Here is a 26,079-nt window from a genome sequence, read left to right on the forward strand (position 1 = left end):
TTCCTGATTAGAACAAATAGACTACTGCTGTTGTTGCTAGTGTTTTCTGTTTTTTTCGGATTAACCTCAATACAACCACCATCTATTTATTTCCTGCATCTCTCGGTGCGCCGATCTGCTCCGGATCTCCCCTTCCCTCCTGACAGCGCGCAGGCCCGCCCCAAAGGACGCAAGGGTGAGAAAATGGCGCCTTGCTCGACAAGAGGGATGGAACAAAGGACGGACGGACGTACATGCCCTCGATTCGTTCCCGTTCCCTTGATCTTGATTCGGATGTTTTCCTCCAGTAGATATTAGATCCTGAGATAGGAGTCGGTGCCGAAGCGGCTCCTCCGTGGCCGCTCGCGGAAATGAAGACAAAAGGACAAAGACCAAGATCACTCCCAACCCGGGTCCGGTTCAGCCGTTTTCAGCGACTGACAGCAGAATGCACGGGTGAGCTGCGACGCCCACTACATAGGTCAAGTCAAGTGAATATGACCAGCGCCCCATCCATGTTCAACCGACGGGACGAGTCTTCCGCCACTAGCAGGGGTGGAGGACGGACGAACCGCTCCTGGCTGCGCCCGCCGGCGACGCAGGATTGTAAAAAGAGTTTCTGTGTGCTGTGCTGCTCGGAGCCTACCTGTCCCCATGACCGATAGGAGGGGCCTGAAGTTTACGTTTTCCACCGACCGATCCCCTTTGTTCGTGCAATTCTTTTATTCCGCCGCGTGAGGGACTTGTCGGCAGCGATCGTGTTGGTCACGATCATTTCAGCGTAACGCCTGATCGAGGGAGCGGAAATTGGGAGGGCGGGTTGCTCAACTGTGACTAGTCACACGCTAGTATATTATATGTATATGTCAGAATAAGTAAGATACGGGGTACGCCACAAGACGCGGCAAGCCTTCGAACTTATGTAGGATGGGAGCCCTTTCTTGGCACTATCCATAAAAGGGGCTTCTCAGCCTTGTCGATCAGGATCACTGTGAGCACAGTCATTCTGTAGGGGTAGTCAAAACAACCTGGAATTGGGGTATGATCCTGCCCGAGGTCAAGCCCTTGCCTCGCGATTGCTCTCCGCAGACCGCCATGGGCACTTGAGAGAGAAGTGTGGCCCGAATCTTCTGAATCTCCCTCAGCATATTTTCGCAATCGACACCCAAGAATCGCCCATTGGCTGGAGCTCATGAGAGAACGTGTGTCGACAGACTATGATGCTGCATTATGCACGACGGAGGAAACGAATGTCAAACCCCTCAGGTGACCCAAAAGATGTTCCGATCAGAGGAAGAACAAAGAGCTCGCGCGGCCGAAGACCAAGACGCCGCGTTCGGCAATAGAACACAAAAAGGTTCGTCGAATCCAAGACAACCAACTGCAAACTCGATCAACAATGCCGCGCAAAAGAAAGAGAACCGGATTGGAGGACAACCTTTGCTCGCCCGATCCAGCGACGGAACGTCTTCCCTCCAGGATTGCATGAAATCCGTCTCAAACATTTCCAGAATATGCTTGACTTGTGCTCTGCTGATGTTTGCTCAGCGTTCGGTTGACATTGCTAATCCTCGCCATGCAATGCCACATTGTAAGGTTCTGGATATTGCAGCCGCACTGTGCACTTCTACGTTCCACGGACTCTGTGCACTCGACGTGGCCGTTCGCATAAAGGCATTGGGCACAAAGGTGGTTGCCAAAATACCAGCCGCATAAAGACCGCAAGATGGCTTCGAAAGGGTGCTTAAATCCATCAATAGGCTCTTCTCCCAAGCCCTAGTCTGCCGACTTTGTCGATCACTCCACCCAACCCATATACCAGCATATACATAGAATATTCGAAGAATGTCTGCTCGCCGTGCGCCCGGCGCGCCACGTCCATTAACAGCCTTGGAACGGAGGAGAGTAATCATCGCCCTGCGAGACCGGCTCCGGCCTAACGTTACCGACCGCACCTTGTTGGAGACGTATCTCACTTCCACAGACTGGGATGCCGAGGCCGCCTATAATCTTTGGCAGGCAGACAGGGCCAAGATCCTTTCTGAACGTGGTGCCACAGAAGACTCTGTCTCCAGTGCCGAAGCAAGCTCGGAAGATGAAAAGGGAGACGAGTCAAGCTCCTCAAGCTCTTCAAGTTCCTTGAGCAACCCGCCCAGAACTGCTGCTAATGTTACTGTCATCACCGCAGAAGACGACGAGGACGAAAAGGATGGAAAGAATGAAGAGGAAGAGGAAGAAGAAACTCGAACATTGAATGTCATGCGCAGACACCTCCTTGGTGCCCGTCTCAATCACAACGTGGAACAAGAGCGTCGAGATGCCGCCGTGGCACTTCGTTTGCATTACGAATCTGAGATGGAAGAGACACTCGGGACGACAACCTTGAGTCCTTCAGAAGCGATACTTCTTCTCCATGTAAACTCATGGGATCTTGGCGAGGCGGCCGACAGCTTCACATCATTAGAGGACGTCCGCCTGCAACTTCGTGATTATGACCGGATGCGTACGCGTCTGCCAACGGCGATCGATCCCGACGAGGTCGACACCATGAGAGAACAAGATGAACGGCTCGCCGAGTTCATAAACATCACTGGAAGGCCTGACTGGTGGTCTTTGCGCGTGGTATTACAGGACCACAATTGGAATTTGATTGAGGCTGTCTCATTCTGGTTCTTGCGCGGGGTTTCTCCCGTTCGACCGTCCAAGAAAGAGGTCCACAGAACTACCAAGGAGGATCCTGATGGGAATATAATCGAATTTGGTATCCGCGTCGGTGTAGACGAGAGGTCATTGAAATGGCCATCGGCTAAACAATGTGACGTACCTGCCGCGATTTTCATGGACGAAGGTTGGGGAGTAGAACCAGACCAATACACCCCGACTGATGCCTCCGAGACGGAGGAGAACGACGAGAAGACGAGGAAAGGTAAAAGCAAGGTGATCAAAAAGGCCGGCGTGCGCGGTATTGAGGGTTTCCTACTCGGCGTCAATGGTGATCCTTACGAAAGAGTGTATAAAGGATGTCCGAATCCAGCCAAATTCCTCGTCGAGCACATCTCCAAGGGCAGGTATACATTCAAGCGCTTCAGACAAGAGAAAAGGTTTATATGGCCGGACCTTAAGAAGGAAAAGTCACCCATGTCTCCGTCGGCGCGGGTAGAGTTCGACTGGAACGACCCTTCCCACATCCAGTTGTTGAACAATTGGCGTCGACAAGCGGTTGACCGAACAATCAAAGGCTCCAGACACAATCCGGGTCAAGCATGGTCCCAGGAAGAGGACGAGTATTTGATCAAGCTGAGCGAGGAACTTTTCGAAGAAAAGAGTCAATCTTCAACACATTCCAAGAGAAAGACAGTGGTGGTCAGCAACAAGAAGAAGGAAGAATGGCGAGAGAGTTTTAACAAGAAATTCACTGGCACGATCCCGCAAGGCTCGACAGAGCCGCGCACTGACCGGACACTAGCGGCGTTGATGCAACGCAGAAGCCGCATCCAGGAGATTGTCGACCGGTTTCATGTGAAACCAGATGCCAGATACTTTTTGAATACCAAGCGCCAAGCTGGCAAGAGGCGCAAGCGCGCGGACTCAACTGGAGATGCAGATGCACATGTAGACCAGTCGAACATGGCCACAAGCGGTGAAATCATTAAGGGTGAGGAAGGTCCTGAGGACAATGGAGCCTCCGGCGATGATGAGGAGGTTCCCATGGATATATCCTCGGACGATGACGAGGGGTCCGCTCCTATGGATCTTTCAGACTGAGCGCAGGCCAGGCGGTGAGAACGCCGACGTGGTCAGTTGGAGCCGATGCCTTTCGCTTGAATATTGGCGACGACACTGACCGTGGGAGTTGAATGGGTGACAAAAACAAGTCATTTGTTGAAGTCACAGCTGTTTCCTCTTTCTATATTTTCTTTCTGTATCAAAGCTTTGGGTCGGGTTTCGATGGGGTTACGTTCGGATGCTGAACTGCTCGTGCACGCACAAGGTTTCACTGCAGATACCGAGACTAGATTGAAGCGGTTCGTAATTGAACAATTCACATGGTGTACATGATGGTTGCTGCAGCGAGCTAATGTGTCGCTTTTCACAATGACCAATCTCAGCCGAATACTAGAGTAGGCTTTGGGAGCCCTTCTTTTGAAGCGTGGTGATGCAAGGATTGATCTTGCACCCCAAAGACATCTGTCTTCCTGGTCGTATCGTCTTGGTTACGAGCTGCCTCCTTGAGGCCCATCTCGGAAGAACCCTTCTTGCTCGGTTGCATCGCACCAACTTTCACAGCCTCGTCGGGCAACGGTCGAATATAGGGCTGACACACCCACCAAGGCCTTTGGTATTTCATTGTAGTTTTTTGCTTAGGCGTCAAGTCGTGTTCACCAATCTCCTCTGTGCCAGCTTCATTCGTAAGCTCGGAGTCCACCTCTGACAAGGCGGCGTGCTCATCGAGACCTTTCTTGACGGCCGCTTCTACCATGGCAAGAACTCTTTCGAAGCCCTCAATGTCCCCACAAGGCGTGGTTGCCAACACGTCTCGAATGTTAGTGTGTCTGGATACCAGAGGCCGGAGGAGCTGGAAAAGATGCCCTTGGATTGGCCTGATATTCGGATCGTACTTTTGCTTGGGAGGGCGTTTTAGCCTTTTCGTCGGCCGAACGTCATCATTGGAGATTTCTTCTGTTTGAGGCGTGTCTTCAGGGTCACCTGGGACATAAAGAGGCTTGCGCATGGGCGGTTCTGTGTCAAGAACATATCGGTGTATGATGTCGAGGTATCTTCGGACGACGGCATCCATGCGATATCCTCCTTTCCCATCTGGTCCGTACCAGTACTCTCGGGGGTTGTGCTCTTTTGGCAAGTTGGCAAAGATTGTTGGATCGCACATGTTACCCTCTGCACTCATGACCCCATCGGCCCCGGTTGCAGCTAAACATGATTCTAGGTCGCTGGAATTCAGGATGTTCCCGTTCGCAAAAATCACCGTTTCGGGTGGTAGCTGTTCCCGAAGGTATCGAATCATTTGCCAGTCCGCAATGCCGGTATTGTGCCCCTTTTGTTCTCTCCGTCTCCCGTGCACTGTCAAGATGCTGGCGCCTGCGGAGAGGATCATCTTGGCGTATTCCAGCGTCTTCTCTTTGGTGTCCAGTATTCTCATTTTGGCCGTCACGGGGACTGCCAATTCGTTATGTAACCTGTTTATCATGTTGTAAATGGTGTCCCAATCTTCTTGCAGGAACGCCCCGTAGTGACCATTTCTAGCGATGCCCTGAGGACATCCCAGATTCAAATCGACCGCATCACAATAAGGGGCCACATATTGTGCTGCATCTAGGAGATCCTCGGGCTTGTTTGCGCAAAACTGCACGAACAATGGTCGATCCAATCTAGGGTTGCCGTCCAGCCATGGCGAGGACGAGGATCTTTCTTTCGAGACCAAACTATTTCTGGTGGGCTTAAAGTGTTCGTCGCGGAATTTGGCAGTTTCCCGAAATAATCTCGCATGTAGCATAGGTGAGTATGCTAGGAAGGATTTTGATCTCTCTTCATCGAGGTAGGATCGAGTGAGGAGTCTCCAAGCCTGGAGAACAAGTCAACAAATCTGGTGAAGCCGTCGAGGGTGGAGGGAGAACGGACGAATTCTGATCGATCGACCATGGGAGCCAAGATGTATTTAGGACTGCCGATACTTTCGTAGAAGGCCCTGCCTGTCAGCTTTGACGGGGACTGCATGTGGCTGGCGCCAACAGATGTTGTCTGTGCCATGACTTGGGAAGGAGGAATATATCTCTGAAACTGGCGGTATAGGTCCACTGCCCACTGCAGAACTGGCCTAGACATGAAGCAACCTTAAAGTAGAGGGAGTATGCTCAGATTACATCGTTTAGATGTTAGAAAGATGTCAGGAAGCCATCGAGGTGAGAGGGAGTGCAATAGAGCAAGCAAACAAAAAAACGCTAATGGCGCTTCAGCACGGAATACTCCGAGGGAGTTTCCTTATACGGCGTGCTGTAGGACCGCTCACGCAATGCGCAACTGCGCAACTGCTGCTCTCTCCATGGTGCACTCTTCCCTGGTGCAGCATCATGGTCACATTCGCATGCTGTGTGTTTGCAAGGCAGCACGCCCTTCCGCTCTAAAACCCAATTCCCAGAGTCTGCCGCTCCAGCTATCGTGGTAAGAGACTGACACCGCCATCTGTGGAACGAATATCCGCCTTCTCGTCGTCCTCCGAACTGCTCACTTTCCAGCCAGTACCGAAGATCTTGTCAATCCGTTTCTCGCGGTCCCAGACGATCTCGTCCTCTCCGTTCTCAGAGAGTCGTTTGAAGTATTTAATGCGATGTTGGGGGATCCATTCCTCCTCGGTTACCTCAGAGAGCCATTTTCTTGCGGGTATTTCTTTGATGCCAGCGAATCGTTCAAGATACCCAATGACATATTTTGACATGTCGAGATCAGTATCCCATTGGAGTCGCTTTAGGACGTCTACACAACATTTGTTAACAGGCCAGTCTTGCAGGGAGCTCATGTATCATACCTTGAGCTGATCTCATCTTGGGGATGGGCACGTCGATGGAGATGATAGAGCTCTCGTGCTTCTCCTGCTTCTTGCGTTTCGCATAGTGCTCTATGTCTTGTTTTCTCTTCAATTCGTCCTTTTCTTCCTGCAGCTTGTCTTCATCGATCTCTTGGACATGCTTTTCCGCAATGGCTCTCAATCGTCCGATTAAGTCTACAGGCCAGCCCGATTCTGCGTCCCTCGGCAGGCCGTCTCCCGCCATCCACTTTCATGCGTCGATTTCAATCGAGTAAATGGCTGGCAGAAGGAAAGAAGAACCCTGCAACGCAGTCCTCTTTTATTTGATTCCTTTTTGATTATGTCAAGCCGGCCTTGCTGTGGCGCAGCACCGACTCCCGGCCAATGACTCACCTACGACATCGGGACTCTCCTATGAATGGGGGCTTATGGCGACATGTTGATGTTCTCAGTTCCGGCCTGAACGAGGTGTAGACTCAGGGCACCTGGAATTGTTCTGCATTGTAGCGCGAAGCTCTCAGGCAAAGTCTTAGTCATTGCAGTTGCAAGGCGTTCCGACTAGGAAATGAGCATCATTTTCAACGAATTAGATGTGTAAGTTCCATTAGATCGTGAGGCAGACTCCCACTGTGCTCAACAGCAGCACACGCTCTATGAAACGTGGGAATCTCTGGACAGACTGAGAGAACTGGAGATGGCACGGTGCTATATAGAGACGCTGTCGGTTCCGAGAGTTTGCCGATGGCTCGGCTACGGACTAATTATCCAGAAGTCAACATTGTGCATCATCCCAAAAACCACTCGTCCATGATAGATCTCGCGAGCGTCCTGCCACGATGCTGAGGAACCCGAGAACAGGAGAGGCTTGAGACTATGCCTCTGGGTCGAGGCAGCAGTTGCTCCTCCACGATAGGATGTGGCTTGAAAGTCAAAGTCTACAGCTCTCGACGGAGCTTGAGCCAATTTCGTGTGATTGAACACGAAATACGCGCCCAACACACGCGCCACTGGCCCGGGGGCACAGAGGTTGGGCACGAAAATGCTTTGAGACTCTCTGTGAAGCAATATATTCCCCATGAGCGCAAGAATCCGGCACCCGGCGATATCAACTTCATTGCAGCACACGCCAACGGATTTCCTAAGGTCAGCGCTTCGTTCCAAACATTTTCCTGTGCCTAAGATCATCTTTAGGAACTATATGAGCCTCTGTTCGATGACCTCCATACCAAATTAAGATCTTTGGGGAGACACATCCGGGCAATATGGATTGCCGACCTTGCCCACCAGGGAAAGAGCTATGTTCTCAATGAAAGAGCTTTGGGCAATGATCGTACGTCTATCTCGTGCGGAACATTCCGAATTTTGCTGACGGTGACAGCAAACTGGTGGGATGGTGCGAGGGATCTTCTTTTTCTCATCAACCAGAAGCAAGATGAGTTACCTCAGCCACTAATAGGGATTGGGCATAGCATGGGGGCATCGCAATTGTACTTCCCGGCTCCCCATTGGAAAAGGCACAGCATTGATTGTTTCTCAGGGCGCAGCTTTCACTTCTCCATCCAAGGCTACTGCAAGCTCTGATCCTCATCGATCCGGTTATCCAGACCGAAAATCCCAGCAAAACATTTGCTAAGCCCTCCACCTATCGTCGGGATGTGTGGCCATCCCGTCAAGAAGCTCGGGCAAAGTTTGCAAGCAGTGAGTTTTACAAAGCCTGGGACCCGAGGGTCTTTGAGAAGTGGGTGCAATATGGTCTCCGGGATCTCCCCACGGAGCTCTACCCAGAAAGGAACGAGAACAGAGAACCGCGTGTGACCCTGACCACCCCCAAGTCTCAAGAGGTCTTTTCTTATCTGAGACCGAAATACAACGGTACCCCGGGTATCGCACCAGAGAGGGATCGGGCCGTGTATGGGGATATGTATCCAGAAGATGTGGAGGAGGGGTATCCTTTCTATCGCCCTGAGCCGGCAGAACTATTCCGGCGGCTTCCCGAGTTGAAGCCACCTGTTTTGTATATATTCGGAGAACAGTCTGAGCTCGCAACACCCGAGCTAAGAAGGAAGAAGATGGCGAGTACTGGTGTTGGGGTGGGTGGGAGCGGAGGGCAAGCTGAAGGTCGAGTAAAAGAGGTGGTTTTGCCAAACTGCGGCCACCTAGTCCCTATGCTAAAGGTTGAGGAGTGCGCTGATGCTGCAGCTTCTTTTGCAACTGCCGAAGCAAGTCGTTGGGAGCAGACGACGAAGGAATGGCAACGGCGTTGGCTCCAGAAGCCTCGGAGCGAGAGGATCGGTATCGACGACGAATGGAAAAAGATGATTGGTCCGAGGGAAGCACGACCGTCGGATAGACAACCTTCGATAAAAACAAAACAAAGCAAGTAACATGGAGTTGAGCTGTCGGCAGGTGAGGCAGCCTTGTGGCAAGGGAAGGCAGCATCATTCAGCCTCGCGCCTGCGCTCCGGAAAAGGACTAAGGCGGTTCCGGAATAACATTGTTCCCTCTCCGTCGCTGCCATTCGCCTTGCTGCTTGCCGCCACCCTTTCCTTTCGAGTTTTGCACCTTCGAGATGTCCCGCCTCACCATAGTTCCCCAGTACACGACCGCATAACAGCATCAACCGCGCTTTTCGAAATCGCGTAAGCCATCATGGTATTCTTCCCTTTCACCACCGTCTCACTATCAGTGTCCGATTTTGACTCTCAGGACAGGTTTACAGCTGGGATCCTCACCGAGATGTGCTCTACAAACTCTACATCGAGGACAGAAAGGTATTTTCACATTTACTGTTTTTTCACATTCACTGTTCTGGTTCGTTACCAGACCGTGTTGGGCTAACCGGATGCAGTCCCTCGAGGAGATCATGCAGTACATGCGAGACGTCGCCAACTTCGCTCCTTCCAAACGCGCCTTCCAGACACAGTTCAAGAGATGGGGTTTTCCGTCGAAACGCAAGCCATCCTTTCGCGACGAAAACTTGGTTGATCGCGTGAGACAGCTATGGGAGGCAAACTACAGTCAACGCAATATGCTTCAAACTCTTCAAGCCGAGGGCCACGATATCAAAGAACGGGAGTTGATGCGTCTGCGTGCAAAGCACCGCTGGCTCATGCGCATTCCTAATGGTGCCAAGCAAACACCCACCGACGACGCAGAAGCTCGTGTCGAGGGGCAGTTGGTCGGAGAAGAGACAAAAGCCGAAGGTATCGATCAACCGAGCCAGAGTCCAGCCCTCGACGATCCGCCCCCGGACTTCGTGGAGCGCCAAAACAGAAGACTTCAGGAACTTCAGGCCATCAGTGACGAGCGCTGGAGAGAAAAGAAACGCCGTCGTCGAACCAAGGGGTACGCAGGCCTTCCACCCGATCCCGCGGGCATGCCACCGCGCTTCCCTTCCGAGACCACACTGGAGGAAAGCAAGGAGATATTGGGTCTTGATCTTCAGGGATATCGGGCCCTTCGTGATCAGTTTCAGGCGATTTGTGAGGAGGAGCAAATCATGCAAAAGACCGTCGCTGGAATCGAGAAATGGCAAGCTGTCAAGGATCGTCTGGTGCGCGAAAGTACCTTGTTACAGACTGCGCTGTGGCAGGACGCCGACGATATTCGATCCAAGGAGCTCGCTCTCGACGTCATCTGCACCGATGTTACGAAGCGCATCCGGACCATGGGTCGCAGATTGACCATCATGGAGTCCAAGAAAGTGCTGGGCTTGAACCCGGATCAAAGTCGACAGGTTCGTGGCGAGTTCTACGAGATCCTCGAATCGGAGTATTACACCAGCAAACTCGAGATGGGGCCAGAAAAGTGGAAGGAACTCAAAGATCGCTGGGTTGCCAACAACTCATATCTGCAGAGCATCCTCGCCGCGGGCGAGGCCGACCCCGAGTACAACAAGAAGGTGGCTGCCATGGAGCTCTTGTGTCGAGACGTGATGAAGCGCGTGCGAGACGACCGGGCGAAGAAGAAGGGTACTTTTAGGCAAAAGTCCGCTCCACCGCCTGCTCCCTATGCGCCGGCCAATGCACTTCCATTGCCTGCGCCAGCAGTGGCTCCCGCACCAAGCCCTTCCCGCAATGCCTATCGCGCCGCCCTACCTGCGAATCCATTTGGTGGTGTGCCGACGGCGGCACCGCAAAATGATTTGTCAGACCTTCAAATCGACCCCAATTTGTTGCAGGTGGCAGACGATCTAGGCGCTCCTCAAGTCTCGAGCGTGACGCCCGTTTATGTCCGTCCTCACCCCGAGTCGACCGTGTACACGAACAAGAAACTCTGGCTTGGGTCTTTGAGCGGCCGCACTGTTCAGGAGCTCCATGCCATGATTGCAGCCAAGTATCCCCTTGCAAAGGTGGAACAGATCAATGGTATTGAGAAAGATGCCTTGGGCAACGAGCTTCCCTACCTCATCGAGGAAGACGACGAATTGGAGGCGTACCTCGACCACGTCAACTCACGCAAGGCTACGTTTTCCGTGCTGCTTGGAAGGGCTTAATGCAGTCCAGATGCGATTCTAAGCGGAGAGATTGGTCCCGAGATCGATCGGTGTATTCTGCGCATTGTCAATTTCAACCTTGTCTTAACAACAGCCATTCATTCTCTCGTGGAGTCAGGGAAGGCACAGTCTTTTCGAGTTTTGGAGCTCTCGGCCGGGGGATAGCCTACGTGTCTCGTTGTCTACAACATCAGAATTGGAGGCAGCCTGCGGCGGAACGCTTGTTCGAGAGAGCAGGCCTGTGCACGGGAAGCAAGGGACGAGCATTTGAGCTATGGAGTGTTAGCATGGTATGCATCGGGCCAATGGTACTTCGCGGGCACTGAATAATGTGTACATATGAGAGCACGAGATGATTAATGGACTTGACCCACGTTCCCTTCCGACCGTGAAAACTGTGCCTGTGATTCCTGTGAGGCGAAGATTTATAATATCAGGTCGTGATAGAACCCGAGGACCGAAGAGTAGTACCCACGTGGACGGTTTAGCAAGGTATCAAATTGGTTCCAACACGGCCGTCCAGGGCTCCCCGAAGGATTGTCCTCATCCCGGATTCAGCCTGGCGTGTTTTATCGCAATGTGTAAGATCTTAGTGCGGGCTGAACCTCGAATCCTTGACGCGCAGTGTCTCCAGTTAGCCACCTCCATGCCATGGCTCCCCCGTGGGTAATGGGTGGGAGCGGTGTCTTACTCCTCGACAGGGGCGAGTAACGCTCTACCTCGTACGACATACTTTTCTGGGGTTGGCGAGGGAGAGAAAGAGAAGGTCGAGCAGTCATCATCCATCCACTCTCCCTGGCGTCTGGTAAGCAATTCAGCATCAGAAAATCTCATCGAGCTAGGGGGGCAAGCAAGCGACGTGCTTCCTCGTCAGCCTGGTGTCCCGTGTGCAAGGCTATGTCGAAGCCAGCCAGGTTTTTCGGATCATTCCTCTGGTTTCAAACCTGCTAGCTAGGGACTCGGAATATGGACTTGACCTCCTTTGTCTTCAGGCGGGCCTCATGCTTACACCCTGCATCGGCAGTTCGCCCATCAACACGATCCCGGAGCCGGCCAGATTCTCGTTCCCGCGCATAACCCTGCCGCTTCAGACAAGACTCTCGCTCGGCAAGCCCGATGAGGGATGTACCCAATGATTCGGGCACCAAGTGCGGGGCAGCCATTTCGGCAATGATGATAAGTCAACACAGATAAGGAAGTTGAGACAATTAGGTGATGGCAGGTACAGTATATTAAGGTGGGTGGGTAGGACTTGTGGAGGGGAGGATTAATAGAACCTACGACTTCACCTTGTTTCTCTGTTGCTCTACTTCCGCCCCCCATCACCACCCCGAAGAAAGACACTAATTCAGCCATGGCTCCCTCGAGACTGGAAACCATCTCCTTCACCTCCTTCTCCAACATCGTCAACGGCGAATCCCGCAGCTCCAAAACCAAATACCACGGAATCGACCCCACCACCAAACAACCCAACTGGGATGTCCCCGTGGCGACCAGCGACGACGTCGAAGATGCTGTCGCCGCCGCCAACAAGGCCTTTGCCGAGTGGAAGACCACGACCTGGGAATACCGCACCGAGCGCATTGCCCGCTTCAAGGAGGCCCTCGAGGCTTACCAGGAGGAGATGACCGACCTGCTGCTCAAGGAGACCGGAAAGCCTCGCAACTTTGGAGCCACCGAGGTGCAGTCCTGCTCCAAGTTTATGGAGTGGCACATGCAGTTGAAGGAGCCCAAGGGGGAATCGTACGATCTGGACGACCGGACCATCGTCAACAAGTTTGTCCCCCTGGGTGTCGCGGCGGCCATTTGCCCCTGGAACTTCCCACTGTTGTTGAGTTTGGGCAAGGTGTTGCCAGCCGTGCAGATGGGCAATGCCATCATCGTGAAGCCGAGTCCATTCACACCGTACGTCGACCCAACCCCCCACGGCATCTCTAGCACGGCGAGCTGACGGATAGGTACACAGATACACCGCACTGAAGATGGTCGAGATCGCCAACCAGGTCTTCCCTCCTGGTCTTGTTCAGGCCCTGGGTGGTGACGACAAACTCGGCCCGGCTCTCGTCGACCACCCTGACATCCACAAGATCAGCTTCACTGGCTCAATCGCCACGGGCAAGAAAGTCATGGCTGCTGCCGCGAAGACGGTCAAGCGCGTGACCCTGGAGATGGGTGGTAACGACCCTGCAATCGTGCTCCCTGACGCCGACATCGCCAAAGTGGCTCCTATGGTTGCCATGGTAAGGAGACAGACCCGTCTTAGACTGACTTGGTGAAAGACTGACTTTGTCGTCGTGTAGGGCGCCTTTTTCAACACTTCCCAAGTCTGCATCGCCTCGAAGCGCATCTACGTGCACTCGTCCATGTACGACGAGTTCCTGGCGGCGCTGGTCAACGTGGCCAAGTCCCTGAAGGTGGGCGCGTCCAACGAAGAGGGCGTGATGCTCGGCCCGATCCAGAACAGCATGCAGTACGAAAGGGTCAAGACCTTCTTTAAGGACACCAAGGACCACGGCTACAAGTTCGCGCTGGGCTCCGGCGACGTGCCCGAGACCAAGGGCTTCTTCATCGAGCCCACCATCATCGACAACCCGCCCGAGGACAGCATGATCGTGCAGGAGGAGCCGTTCGGCCCCATCGTGCCCGTGCAGAAGTACGACGACATCGAGGACGTGATCCGGCGCGCCAACAACTCCAAGGCCGGCCTGGGCGCCACCGTCTTCGGCAAGGACCCCCAGAAGCTGCAGGAGGTGGCCGACAAGTTGGAGGCCGGCTCCGTCTGGATCAATAGCTTCCCGGCCGCGGGTCCCCAGGCCCAGTTCGGCGGCGTCAAGGAGAGCGGCATCGGCACCGAGTTTGGCACCCTGGGCGTGTTGGCCTATGCCAACGTCAAGGCCATCACGACATTCAAGAACAACTCATGAGAAGCTCGAAGGACGAAGGATTTGATGAGAAGAGGGGCCTTGATGTATGAGATGGGCAGATATTATTACCTTCAACGAGCTCACACGAGAATTGGAAGATTCAGAGACCATTTCATTCCCCTTTTGTACTTACGTCCTGAAACCTCTAGACGGCTGGTTCATTTCGTGCAGTAGTAGTGGCACCCAGGCCACCCTCACAACTTCGAATCCCTCCCTTTTCCTTTCCCCTTCTCGTTCTCGTCCGCATCCGGAACCGGATCCCCTGCCGACGTCTCGGCCTTGAGACTCACGGGATCGCCCAGCATCGAACGGTTCCCTTTGCGGGCCTCGTCCAGGTCCTGCTCCGCGCGCTGCTTGAGGCTCCTCTTCTCGCCCCTCTGTTGATGCTGCTGCTGCTGCTGCTGCTGCTGGGGTGCCGGGTTCTGGGCATCTCGCTTCTCCTCCTCCGTGGGTATGGGCGACGTGTCTGATTGCTCGGCTTTCAGAGAGATCGGGTCGCCCAGGGCCGTGGGGTTGGACTTTGCGGCGTCTTTGAGGGCCTTTTTGCCAGCCATTGTTTTTGTTGGTGACGATGTAGATATGGGTTGAGATTCCCTCAGATCAGACAGAGGAGGGCAGTAAAGGACAGTTGATGTGTGTGATGAGACTGTATTATATAAAGACCAAGTTTCCGATTATGTCAATTACCCGTTTGAGAGAGAAACCGCAGATATGATGTGTATAGAAGAAGGAGAGTGGCATTCCTGAAGCGAAGTTTTACTGACTTACATGTCACCACCGAACACAGCTGGTTTGTCCTGACGTCTTCCATCTCCTCGATGACCTCAAGACGACCGATCCGACTGGACGGTCGGAGCGAGGCTGGTGCTTTGAGTTTTTCCGGCCTCGCTTGTCACAGTTCTTGTTAGCTGCTTTCCTTCTCGGACAATCTGCCATGTCCGGCATGAGGGCCATCAGAAAGATTGAAGCTGAATATGCGGCGGGTAGATGGTGGTGCTCTCGCGGATGCGTATGCGTAAGTACTCGGTACAGAATGGGAGGATCATCGACGCGTTCCAACTTTCATACTCCCTCTCACCTCACACCCATTCGACTGTACATACTTGACTTTGTCATTATCCTTCATCGAATTTGCGAGCTACACATGAATCAGCCGAGGATACCGTCCCGGCGGGCGTATAACGGTATTTAACTCACCTCGGACTCGTTATTTGCAGCTGTTGCCTACTCTTTCGGGTCCTCCCCGTGTCTCTGTTGGGCACATACGCATGTCTCATTGGCCTCTATGCGGCTCTATTAACATGTTATGGTGGACAGCTTCCTTGGCTTTTCACGAGTGGATGCCTCCACAGCGTAATCTTTACGATTGAGCCTCCAACAGAGCTTTGAATGCCACAAGTTATCCCTCCAGCTGACGCGGGTTAAGGCGTGAGCACAGGGCGACATTGCCCCAGTCCCGATTTGGAGCGAGGAACAATCTGTTCTTATTCACCTTGATGCTTGGCTGCATTGTTTCATCCTCCCAGTCGATTGGCATCTACTTCTCCTTTATTCATCAGTCTCATGTCTTTCAGAAAATCGTCGGTGGTCGTCCGCTCCCCGCAAAAGTTGCTCGGATCACAATGATCGTGATCTCCAGAGTTGTGTGCTGTAAAGTGGTTGGTGAGTTCTACGACGGGGAAGAGCCTCCAACTTCCTGCGACCGGTGAACGTGTATGCACTATTGGCTGTTGGATTGCCACGATGCTGTTCCCAGAGGTGTGACCGAGATGTCAAGGCTCACATCCACACCATTGACCACCTGTGACCTCAGATTCGCAAGGGGGTGAGCACAATCGCCGGAAGCAAAGAGCCTCTCCTAACAAGACTGACAAATTGGTCTACTAGAGAGGCTGAAGGATACCTACCCCTCTTGAGGATGCGTTAACCTAAAACATTTCAATCTGGAATTCTCGTTTCCAAATGAGCCACCAGATCTCACGTCCTGCTGCGTCCGGGAGTCAACGATATCTACGATATATTTGCGAGGGATGAAGTAATTCATCTTCCGCCTAATATTAGTGACAAGGAATGATCCTCAGCCAGTTTCCCGTCCCCTGCTCTGGAAATACTTTTCGAATAGTGTCCTCATCACAAGTACCGTCACCAGCAGCCTGATCTCTAATGCCAGACACGGGTGGCAATGATTCGACCCATATCAGACCTATCATGCCCAACGGCCTGCCACGGCATCTACCGGAGTCCTTCGCTCCAACATGGGCAAGGTTGTTGTAGAAGATTGATTGGCCCAAAATCGTCCCTTTCAGCCTCAACTTGTTGCGACCCATAGCGCAGATTACCACTACGAATCAGTTGCAGACACCGGGCGATCAAGCTACGAATCCGATGCTCGCCAGCTCGTCCTGCAGATGCTCCACCTGTGAAAGCAATGCAGCGTTTGGGCCCAGTCCTCGCTTCCACGTTGCAGCTGGTCCGAAGGATGTGAATTGGCGCCCAGATTGACACGAGGCATGTAACTTTCCGTGGGCTGAATTTATTCCCCGCGATTTCTACCTTCTTTCTCGTCTCTTGCCAGTTCACAACATCCCAACTAACATACAGACAGCTCCGTCTTTTCACTCTACGAGGATGGTATTTCTAGCAAACTTGGAGGGCCACGGCCTCGTTTTCACCTACGGTCTCTTTGGCGTGCAGCATGACGAGATCACGGCTGAGAAGAAGAAAACCATTTCAACTCTCTACTCCCTATTGAGTCAGTCTGCCAACCGAGTTGATCACTTACAGGATGAGAGCCACGGCGTTCCCCGCGAAGGCCCAAGGTGCACCACTTTCGTTGCATACTGGCTGAAATCTGGCGACTACAAGCAGTGGATGGCAACAGACGAGGTGAAACAATTCTGGGACAATCTGCCTGATGATGCCGGTGTTTGGCGGGAGGTGATGACAGTCCCTAAGTCTCGTTACATGTTTGCAGCAAACCAACCCGAAACATCCGGCCTGGCCACCATGTTGGGTCTCAAAGAGAGTACAGATGAGGCGTATTGGGGGGTCTACCGCCATCGGCTCAGCGCCAATCCTGACGAGTACACAGACCCGAGCGATACCTTTACGTCGCCCCTCGTCACCACGACGAAGGCGAAGCCTGACTCGAGCAAGAAAGTCGTGGACCTGTCGAGATCGTCGCTGTCCGACAAGGTTCGATACGGAAGGGTCAAGATCGACAAGATCCCCGATAATCTGTGCTACTGTCGAGAAGGCCAGCGACAGCCGAATCTGCCGCCAGAGGAGCTTGAAATGTGGAAGGAGAAGCTGGCGCCGCACGCTCTGGCGTGGATGAAGCACCTGGACACGGAGCGCAACAAGAACGGCGTGGTCTCCTTCACCTTCAATATCGCACATCTGAACCCCAAGCCTACCTTGGACCCAGGGACAGATCTGGAAGTGGATACCGATGCTATTGCCGAGACGAACCAGTTGATGTACCTGCTTGACCTCGCTCATTTCGAGTTGGCCGGCCGCTCTTTCAAAGATCATGTCAAGCTGCGACAGACGACGTTTGAAATGTACGGCCCAGGAGGTCCGCACGGCCAAAACGGCAAACTCTCGATCTGGGTTGAGCTTTGCATTCTGAAATCGGGCGACATGGACGCCGAGTACATAGGCTGCAGAGAAGGGACCGGTCTGATGATCTTGGAGGGTGTGTAAAGCCACTCATTGCACCGATGTTTTCGTTTGTCAAGGGTATTGCAAGCCAAGTATGCCATATCGACTACTGGTCGGTAATTATCCGCAACTATCAAATCTACAATCGCTTCCACACTGTCGGTACTGACTGCTCCGCCACTTGACACCGATTTCCTCTCTTGCCTCGGAAATAGAGCTGTCTGGATCACGATCCCGCAGAAGCGAGGCCGCCAATAGTATATTCCCTATAGATAAACCCGCTGGTGAATGGAACCAGCACTGTAAGCACCGCGCGGCGAACACGAGCTACCCCTCCCGTCCCAGAGGCGCAGTCTCGACTGGCCCCCTCCAGGAAGACTCCGCAAAGATAAAGGCAGGCCTTAGCATCAAACTCTAGCGGGCATCTGTCAGGCTTCCGCTATCAGCACTGTCCTCAAACCGACTTGGTATACCTTCTCAACGCGGAATATTCCGCCCACAAGAAACGGAGTTCAGAGTCTCTCTGCCTTTCTCCATAGTTGTCAACGACCGACTCGGCTGAGGAACATTCCATCTTCTAAAGAACGAAGTTAGGACTGCCGACCCCTTCGAACAGCAGACATGGGAAGTGCGGCTCCTCCGACGCTGCGAGTGGCAGTGGCCCAATACGAACCCGAATGGCTCGATTTGCCAGCCTCAGTCGCCAAAACGTGTTCCATCATCACCGAGGCAGCAAAGAAAGGCGCAAAGATCGTGGGTTTCTCAGAGGCATTCATCCCGGGCTATCCAGCATGGATATGGTAAGATTTCCCTCTCTCTTTCCTCCCACCAGGACTCAGCCGCATTTCATTACCACAGTATGTGCATATTCATAACACGTCGTCCACGTTAGGCATCGACCGGTGGATCCCGTCCTGGCGACGAGGTACATTCAAAACTCCCTGGCGGTGGACTCTGACGAGATGCGCACGATCCAGAACTGTGCCGCGAAGAACGGCATCGTCGTGGCGCTGGGATTCTCCGAGAACGACAACAACTCGGTCTACATCGCCCAGGCCATCATCGACTCTGACGGCAAGATGCTGATGCACCGACGCAAGTTGAAGCCGACACACATGGAGCGCACCATCTTCGGCGACGCCTCCGGAAATAGCTTGATGAACGTGGTGGCCACCAAGGCGGGTAAGCGCGTGGGCAGTTTGAACTGCTGGGAGCACTGTCAGCCGTTGTTGAAGTACCACACCGCGACGCAGCGGGAGGACATCCACGTCGCGGGGTGGCCACCTTTGAGTCCGCACGCAGGGCCCGAGCTGTGGTCCATGTCGACGGAAGGTAAGTCAGCGTCTGACGTCTCCAGGTTGCAGAGTTGAGTAGCTGATCCATCTCGTACACACACGCGCACAGGCTGCCAGAATCTCTCCCAGACATACGCCATCGAGACTCAGACGTTTGTTCTCCACGCAACCACCGTGATTGGAACCAAGGGCATCGAAGTCATGGGGACTAGCCAGGCTATGCTCATGAATAGCCCCGGGGGAGGCTACTCGTGCGTCGTGGGACCTGACGGGCGGATCTTGTCGGAGCCACTGGATCCCAAGTCGGAAGGCTTGGTGATTGCGGACATCGACCCCAGCATGGCGATTATGGCGCGCAGCTTCCTGGACATCTGTGGCCACTACAGCCGGCCGGATCTGCTGTGGCTGGGGTGCGACACGCGGGAGAGGAAGCACAAGGTCGACACTCCTCGGCCAGGCGCGGAGGAGAAGGTGGTGGGGGAAGAAATGAAATAGTGAGCCAGTATTGAACGTGTCTTGGTGTCATTGCCTTCCAGAGGCGGGCTTGGTTTGTTGGAAGATGCCTTGGTTCTGCCCCCTCTCTCTTCTCTTCTCGTGTCTTTCGCTTTCTCTTACCGTCTACAAGGCCCTACTCCTACCAAAATGCCAGCAACCCCACCGTCCCCAATACACTGATCCCCAGACCTAACCACCCACTAATCTGCACCTGCCTATTCGACAACATCATGCCCGTGTCCCAGATCAAGTGCCTCGTCCCGTGCACGAGATGGAAGCAAAACGCAAAGCCCCACAAGCCCTTGACGGCCAGCCTCGCGCCCAGGGGCAGTGCGCCGAACCACGCCACCACGGCGTCAGTGTCCAGATGCCAGCCCACCACGGGCGAGAGCACATACGCCGCCCCGAAGATGTAGATCGGCGCCGTCAGGAGCATGGCGCAGTTCCGCATCAGCGCCCCGGAGTACCATGTTATCTGGGGCTGGTAGATCGCCAAGTGCGGACTGACGGGGCGGGACCGTCGCTGGGAGGCGAGGTAGTCGGCGTGTTGGGATGCCGTGAGAGGTTTGAGTTGAGACGTGGGCTTGGTGGCCGCCGTAGTGCTTTCTTGTCTGCGTGGGAGATGGAATGTTTAGTATTTTTTGGTTCCTGTCGTCGTTTCTGGAACGGGTCGGATGGTATACCTGATCAGTCGTAGAGACCTGGGCAGGCCCAATGCAAGCATGGAATGGCGCGAAAAGGTAGCATGTGGACTCCTCAGACTCGAAAAACCTTGTACTGCTGGTTCTGTCAGACATTGACCAAGGAAATTACGAAGGTAATGCATGACTCGGATTGAGGAGGTTGCTCGATACTTACTGGATATGCATCCACCCCTGGGAATCGGGGCCTGTAGGGACCTTGGACAGAGCATTGTGGTTTTCTGCTAGGGTTCGTTATATATCTCAGCCGATGGAGTGAAACAAGTCCAACAACGAGGTAGTCGAAAGAATATATCACCGGTTCCCCTTCCCCTTCCCCTCCACTCAGCATGGTTCCATCGAATGCAATATAATTTTCCTCCGCCAGCGTCGCCACGATTGCCGAATTGATACTAGTGCCACACTCTAATGGCAGCTCGACCAATCCTTGATCTTCCGACCGTGATTCCGACTCTCCACCTTAACATTGTCCTTCTCCTCGCTCTCTAGAGTGATTGATATCAGGGCGGACAGAGGACACTGTAGTTGTCCCTTGGCCATCAGAACAAGATTGAGATCTCCCCCAAACGCTTCACTCGCTTCGATGGCGATTTTCAGGCTGAACAAAGACTCGAGTCAGACGTCTGTTCTCTCGACCCTCTGCTGATCTAATCCAATATTTCATTGTTGCTCAAAGTGTTCTTATAGCTGATTGGCAAGATCCGCCTGCTCCTCCTGCCCTGTATGAGCTCACTCTCCTGATATAGCAATACTGGAGTGCTGGCGAGCGAGAGGGGCCGTTGTGAGTCGTGATCAAGCGGCAGGACGGTTTGCCGATTTGGTCGGGTTCAAACTGGGCTAGCGACTTCGGCATACTTTCCTCACAGTGATCCATCCCTCGACCCCTTTGAGTACAACTATTTACTCTTCGACAACTTGGACAGGACTTCTGGCTTCTCAGCAAACAATTCTTCTGACTGGGGAGACCTTCTCCTTTCACTTTGGTCACGCGTTTGTAATGCCCACGACACTTCCCCTTCTACGAGAGGAGATTACATACGAGGAGGCCAGACAAAGAGAAACAAATACTCTTCACCACCTCACATATCCTAGGGCGCAGCTCGAGTTCTACAACTTCATATACAGACGCCAGACCCTAATCAAGAAGCGAGTCGCTCATCATCTGAACTTACCTTCTTCTTCCGCATGCCATGTCGCGGCCCCTAAAGATTGGATGCAGGGGAGCTTTAATTTATGCATTCCAGTGACCCTCGCCAACTCGAAACGTGTTCTCATTCGATTTCCACTACCTTATCGCGTTGGTGACAAAGTGTGTCCTGGAAATGGTGACGAAAAGCTTCGGTGTGAGGCTGCTACCTACGCATGGATGCAGAAAGAGTGTCCGAGTATACCAATTCCTCACATCTATGGATTTGCACTCTCAACCGGCCAATGTGTATGTCCTCTTCTATCTTAGGGTAAATGAAGGAAACGAGAGTAGGTTCCTGCTGAATTTATGCAGTTTACTGCAATTACACATCGCCCTCTTTTTATTCGGTTGATACATTCCCTTCGCCGTCGGTTCCTGTCCTGGCTCGGTCGTCCTGTTCCCTCCGACCTAATCTCGCATCAAACTAGTCTGTCGAATGAATTGGGAGGATATCTACTCATAGAATATATTGATGAAACAAGAGGAAAGATACTGTCAAATACCTGGGAGACGGGCCGGATGAACCAAGAACTCAGAAACAACTTATTTCGCAACCTCTCACAAATTATACTTGCCATGACCCGAGTTCGTTTCCCTCGGATTGGATCATTTGTTATCGATGACCGTGGTCTTATACGCTTAGAGAACCGACCTCTTACTCTCGAGATACAAGATTTGGAGAACGACGGGATTCCTCTTGATATCCCAAGAGCCCGTACATACTGCACCGTCGACGCTTATGTCGATGCTTTACTGTCTTGTCATGACAGTCGTCTACAACACCAGCCCAACGCCGTCAACGACGCGGGAGACTGTGTCAGTCAGATGTGCGCCTTGGTCCTCTTGTGCGCTTTGCGTCCTCGATTCTTTGACCCTAAGCTTAACCATGGTCCCTTTGCTCCTGGTCTTACTGATCTAAACTTCAACAACATTATAGTGGACGATGATTGGAATATCACTTGTATCATTGACCTGGAATGGACTGCAGTTCTTCCACTCGAATTCATACGGACTCCCTGTTGGTTGACAAGTCAGGCCGTGGACGAGATTGACGTTGATCACTACAACAAGCTCCGGGAGGAGTTCATGGAAGTCTTTGAAAAAGAAGAAAGACGCCTTGGTCGCTATAGCGATAGCTTCCGATGCTCGTCTATTATGAACACGACCTGGAAACTGGGCACCTTCTGGTACGTGCTGGCTTTGCAAAGCCCGACTGGTCTTCACCCACTCCTGTACCACCGAATCCAGCCGCGTTTTCATAAGATAGATGAAAATAGCACCGAGTTTTATATGTCGGTATACCCGCACTGGACGGAAAACGCGAACGCTTTTATCAAAAGGAAGGTCCAAGACAGAATCGCCTACGATAAGAGCCTATGGGAAGTTTTCAATAATAGACCTGCAAATTGCTACCCCTCATCTCTCTGATTTCCGATCTAGTAGTTGGCAGAATGGAGTCTAAGCCCTTCGATCCAATCCAAGCCTGGAAGACCCTTGTCGTCAAAAGCACCCATCGTTTTCGGAAGTTGGACGGATCCCTTCCTGCTTCCGAAGGGGGACTGTTTCTGGTCCCTAGTGATAGTCCCGTGGTTGCGTGGTGCCTGAAGGCAAGTCACTCAGAACAGCCGAACTGAAAGGAACCCCCGTTATTGGCATCGAGGAAAGAACCCCTCCAAAAGCGGCGGCACTGACCGCCAAATTTGGCTGGACAATTCCCTGCCACCTGGGTTGAAGTCTAATATCTACCTCGTACCGAGTACACTGCGGGCAATCCACTCCGCCAGAGCTGAGGCTGGGGGATGAGAGTCCGATGCAGGCAAGCGTGTGAGGCGTGCCGGGTGCGCAAGTCGCGCTGTTTACCTGGCTCACGCGAGGAGATCTGCAAGAGGTTGGTAGACACCAATGCCGTTCAATCCTATTTTTTTTTTCTTTAGTCCTGCTCAGGCGGCCTGCTCAGCATTGACGATGTCTCAGGTGCGAGGATGGCGGACTTGCTTGTGTGCCTCATGAGGCGATCAAACGCACGGTTCTGCAGAAAAGGTGAGAAGATTGCGCATAGTTGGGGGAAAAGAGTAGAGCTGATCATTTGCCCAGAGTGAGAGGGCGTTTTGCTAGGACAAATGCCAATGCTCCCTTACCGGCCACAAATGGGAGGGCGGAGTGTTTGCCGAACAATGGCGAGGAAAGCCACTATGTTGACAGTCCACCAACATCCCGTGTTTCAAAGGCATCAGCGTCAATTGTTGGTGCAGATACTCCAGGTACTTTCGGCCGTGCTCTTCTCAGATTCTTGGAGGTCAGAGAGCCATCACCAGGGCGTTGGGCTGCTGTTCAAGATGTGCATGGTCACCAATGCTCCACGTTTCTGGACCGCTACAAGGACATGATTGAAGCAGTGCCACTGGCCATCCATGTACCTCCGTCGAACCTGGACGACCTCCTATCGTCCTCCCCAACTCTCCTCCTTGCAGCCATCCTCACTGGGAGCAGTGCCGACTCCGATTTCGAAAAGCAAGCCGGCGAGGTGTTTCGCCACGTGCTCGCCGACCGAGTCATCGTCCGCGGCCAGAAGAGCATGGAGCTCCTGCAGAGCCTGCTGACCTACATGATGTGGTATCACCACCGGTTCGACCCCGAGACCCTCCAGTACTACCAGCTCCTTCAACTTGCCAACGGTATGGTCGCCGACCTTGGGCTTCCTAGGAGATTCGCCACTGGCGGCAACTCACCGCCCCGAGAGGATGAAGACCTGAATGCCATGCGCGCATTCTTGCTATGCTACTACATCAACTGCAGCGGCGGCGTGCTCGGCTACGACCGGCCCGAGAACATGCGCTGTACCGAGAGCTTGAGGAACGCGGCCAAGGTGCTTGCTGAAGTTTCCTCAAGACCTCAAGACAAGGAAGCGCCGGCACTGGTCGAGCTGATGCACTTTATAAGCCTCCATCGAGTCGATTTCAACCAGACTGAATGTCGCGTCTTGCCAACGCAGAGCCTTACCGAGTGGAAAACAGCATACCTCCGGGCAGAGACGTCGATGAGCTTGAGGTCGACTTATTATTTCGTCGCGGGTTACACTGTCCTGAAATCGTCGAGCTCAATGCCCCTGTCCGTCGAAGATGCCCTACTGTGTGTGGAGCACTTCGAGACACTCCTGTCGCATATCCTGAGCCAGGAACTCTGCTACCTCGTTCGACTAGGCACCATGGAGTGGTCGCATCTGATCACCACCCTCTTCCGCCTCGCTCGTCTGGAGAGGTCGCGAGTGCTCGAATCAGATACCGCGGATGCTTCTTCCCTGAACAGCCATCCATCACTCACAAATCAATATGTCGGGCGCTTTCGGACTCTCATGGCAGACCTCCTGGCGGAGGCCGAGACCGACACGGCTCTGAAGTCTCCGCATCTCATGGGCTGGCTCGACAAGATATTGACCGCAGTCGCTGCTCAGCAGGTCGGCTCATGGGAGGTATCTCAAGATGCCGATAAAGACGAGGATGTGGGTCGCCATGACGAGGAATCGGCCTATGAGCTCGTCAATTCCTTCATCGACGAGAAGGGCCGCGTACGAGATTCTCACAACCCAAAGGGTTCGAACCCTGGGCGGCTGCATGACGAGGAGGGCTTTTGGACCGATTTCATGTCTGACTGGCTCAACTGGTAAGCACCAACACACAGTCTGGCTTGAAGGGAAGGATGTTCGGGATATGCATCCCCAGGCGTCGCGATGTGCTTAGTCCTCGAGCAGGGTCTCGGGGGGTTTCATAGGGGGTCCGATCGTGTATATATGGATATATACATATACACACATATGGCGAGGGCCAAAGTACTTTTTAGGGGGGATATGAATCTATGATCGAGACATACTGTACACTTTCCACTGAGAAGCAAAACCACCCCTGCGTCTCATTTCCACGCCTGGAATGGACTTTAGTTTGGGGGGTGGTAATAATACAGACATAACCCACCACCACCACTAACCGACAGGCCCTAGGCATGCGCAGAGACGGGGGCGCCCCATTAGCTCGGTACGCTAGGAACCCCAACATGATTGTGTTATATATTTCTCCCACCAAAAATTGGCTACAAACTCTGTCAGAAATCCCCGGCCGTGTGGCCTAATGGTTAAGGCGTTGGTTTTCGGTTCTTGTGTTTCGTCCACCATTCCCACCAAAGATCGAGGGTTCGAATCCTTCCACGGTCGCTTTTGAATTTTTTTTTTCCTCGTGAATCTCCATTTTCATTCCAATTCTTAGTGGCGTCTCCGGGTCGAGTTCCATTGAAAAAGCACAATAAGCAAATAAGCGGTTTCTGTTTTAGGTCTAAGGGGCATTTTTCGGTGCGAGAGCGAGCGAGCGAGAAAGAGAGAGAGTGTATGTGTGTTTGTATGGATGTACTGCGTATGTATGTTTGCACAGGTATATGTGGCGGCTTCGGGAAAATGACTTTCTTGCAAGAATTCTAGGGAAACGCACGCACACACACACACACCAGGGCACGAAGCCGGTATATCAATATTACTTGAATGCGATTGGCTGGTAACAGCATATGCATGCAGGTCGCATCCCTTCCACGTACGGCCAGGCTGTGGCTTCGTCACAACAGCCTCACTATATCGTTTGTGGTCGATATAGGTAGGTAGGGAATTTAATGACGACGCAATCCAACTCGGAGTCTAGAGTTCATGTATCACGAACATCTAGGCCAAGGACTATCTAGTTGGGACAGGCAGACAGAGAATGTAGCTCGATCTTGAAGCATTGGTTTTGTTCTTGTTCTACATTTTTCAAACATCCC

General features: G+C 53.0%; 10 protein-coding genes across 10 annotated transcripts; 6 read left to right on the forward strand and 4 right to left on the reverse strand.

Moving 5' to 3' along the window:
- Positions 1-1,824: 1,824 nt before the first annotated feature.
- On the forward strand, positions 1,825-3,744 carry AYL99_00431 (hypothetical protein; the record flags this gene model as incomplete). Its single annotated transcript, XM_018831947.1, has 1 exon — positions 1,825-3,744. The coding sequence occupies one exon, from the start codon at positions 1,825-1,827 to the stop codon at positions 3,742-3,744; it is 1,920 nt and encodes a 639-aa protein (XP_018697826.1).
- A 340-nt stretch (positions 3,745-4,084) lies between these two features.
- Positions 4,085-5,745, reverse strand: AYL99_00432 (hypothetical protein; the record flags this gene model as incomplete). The annotated part of the gene is made up of 2 exons (XM_018831948.1): positions 4,085-5,560; positions 5,617-5,745. The coding sequence occupies 2 exons, from the start codon at positions 5,743-5,745 to the stop codon at positions 4,085-4,087; spliced, it is 1,605 nt and encodes a 534-aa protein (XP_018697827.1).
- A 403-nt stretch (positions 5,746-6,148) lies between these two features.
- Positions 6,149-6,764, reverse strand: AYL99_00433 (poly(A) polymerase; the record flags this gene model as incomplete). Its single annotated transcript, XM_018831949.1, has 2 exons — positions 6,149-6,468; positions 6,521-6,764. The coding sequence occupies 2 exons, from the start codon at positions 6,762-6,764 to the stop codon at positions 6,149-6,151; spliced, it is 564 nt and encodes a 187-aa protein (XP_018697828.1).
- A 629-nt stretch (positions 6,765-7,393) lies between these two features.
- Positions 7,394-11,015, forward strand: AYL99_00434 (hypothetical protein; the record flags this gene model as incomplete). The annotated part of the gene is made up of 6 exons (XM_018831950.1): positions 7,394-7,663; positions 7,712-7,850; positions 7,899-8,007; positions 8,058-8,610; positions 9,232-9,291; positions 9,369-11,015. The coding sequence occupies 6 exons, from the start codon at positions 7,394-7,396 to the stop codon at positions 11,013-11,015; spliced, it is 2,778 nt and encodes a 925-aa protein (XP_018697829.1).
- Positions 11,016-12,369: 1,354 nt separating this feature from the next.
- On the forward strand, positions 12,370-13,939 carry AYL99_00435 (hypothetical protein; the record flags this gene model as incomplete). The annotated part of the gene is made up of 3 exons (XM_018831951.1): positions 12,370-12,920; positions 12,982-13,255; positions 13,316-13,939. 3 exons carry the CDS (start codon positions 12,370-12,372, stop codon positions 13,937-13,939), a joined length of 1,449 nt encoding a protein of 482 aa, XP_018697830.1.
- A 194-nt stretch (positions 13,940-14,133) lies between these two features.
- Positions 14,134-14,493, reverse strand: AYL99_00436 (hypothetical protein; the record flags this gene model as incomplete). The annotated part of the gene is made up of 1 exon (XM_018831952.1): positions 14,134-14,493. The coding sequence occupies one exon, from the start codon at positions 14,491-14,493 to the stop codon at positions 14,134-14,136; it is 360 nt and encodes a 119-aa protein (XP_018697831.1).
- A 2,074-nt stretch (positions 14,494-16,567) lies between these two features.
- Positions 16,568-17,644, forward strand: AYL99_00437 (hypothetical protein; the record flags this gene model as incomplete). Its single annotated transcript, XM_018831953.1, has 1 exon — positions 16,568-17,644. One exon carries the CDS (start codon positions 16,568-16,570, stop codon positions 17,642-17,644), a length of 1,077 nt encoding a protein of 358 aa, XP_018697832.1.
- A 579-nt stretch (positions 17,645-18,223) lies between these two features.
- On the forward strand, positions 18,224-19,392 carry AYL99_00438 (hypothetical protein; the record flags this gene model as incomplete). The annotated part of the gene is made up of 3 exons (XM_018831954.1): positions 18,224-18,402; positions 18,495-18,934; positions 19,007-19,392. 3 exons carry the CDS (start codon positions 18,224-18,226, stop codon positions 19,390-19,392), a joined length of 1,005 nt encoding a protein of 334 aa, XP_018697833.1.
- A 139-nt stretch (positions 19,393-19,531) lies between these two features.
- AYL99_00439 (succinate dehydrogenase, cytochrome b556 subunit) lies at positions 19,532-20,116 on the reverse strand (the record flags this gene model as incomplete). The annotated part of the gene is made up of 2 exons (XM_018831955.1): positions 19,532-20,003; positions 20,076-20,116. The coding sequence occupies 2 exons, from the start codon at positions 20,114-20,116 to the stop codon at positions 19,532-19,534; spliced, it is 513 nt and encodes a 170-aa protein (XP_018697834.1).
- Positions 20,117-21,858: 1,742 nt separating this feature from the next.
- AYL99_00440 (Transcriptional regulator WAR1) lies at positions 21,859-24,946 on the forward strand (the record flags this gene model as incomplete). Its single annotated transcript, XM_018831956.1, has 3 exons — positions 21,859-22,469; positions 23,257-23,322; positions 23,377-24,946. 3 exons carry the CDS (start codon positions 21,859-21,861, stop codon positions 24,944-24,946), a joined length of 2,247 nt encoding a protein of 748 aa, XP_018697835.1.
- Positions 24,947-26,079: the final 1,133 nt, after the last annotated feature.

This window comes from Fonsecaea erecta (assembly GCF_001651985.1).
Source record: "Fonsecaea erecta strain CBS 125763 chromosome Unknown Scaff1, whole genome shotgun sequence".
NCBI lineage: Eukaryota > Fungi > Ascomycota > Eurotiomycetes > Chaetothyriales > Herpotrichiellaceae > Fonsecaea > Fonsecaea erecta.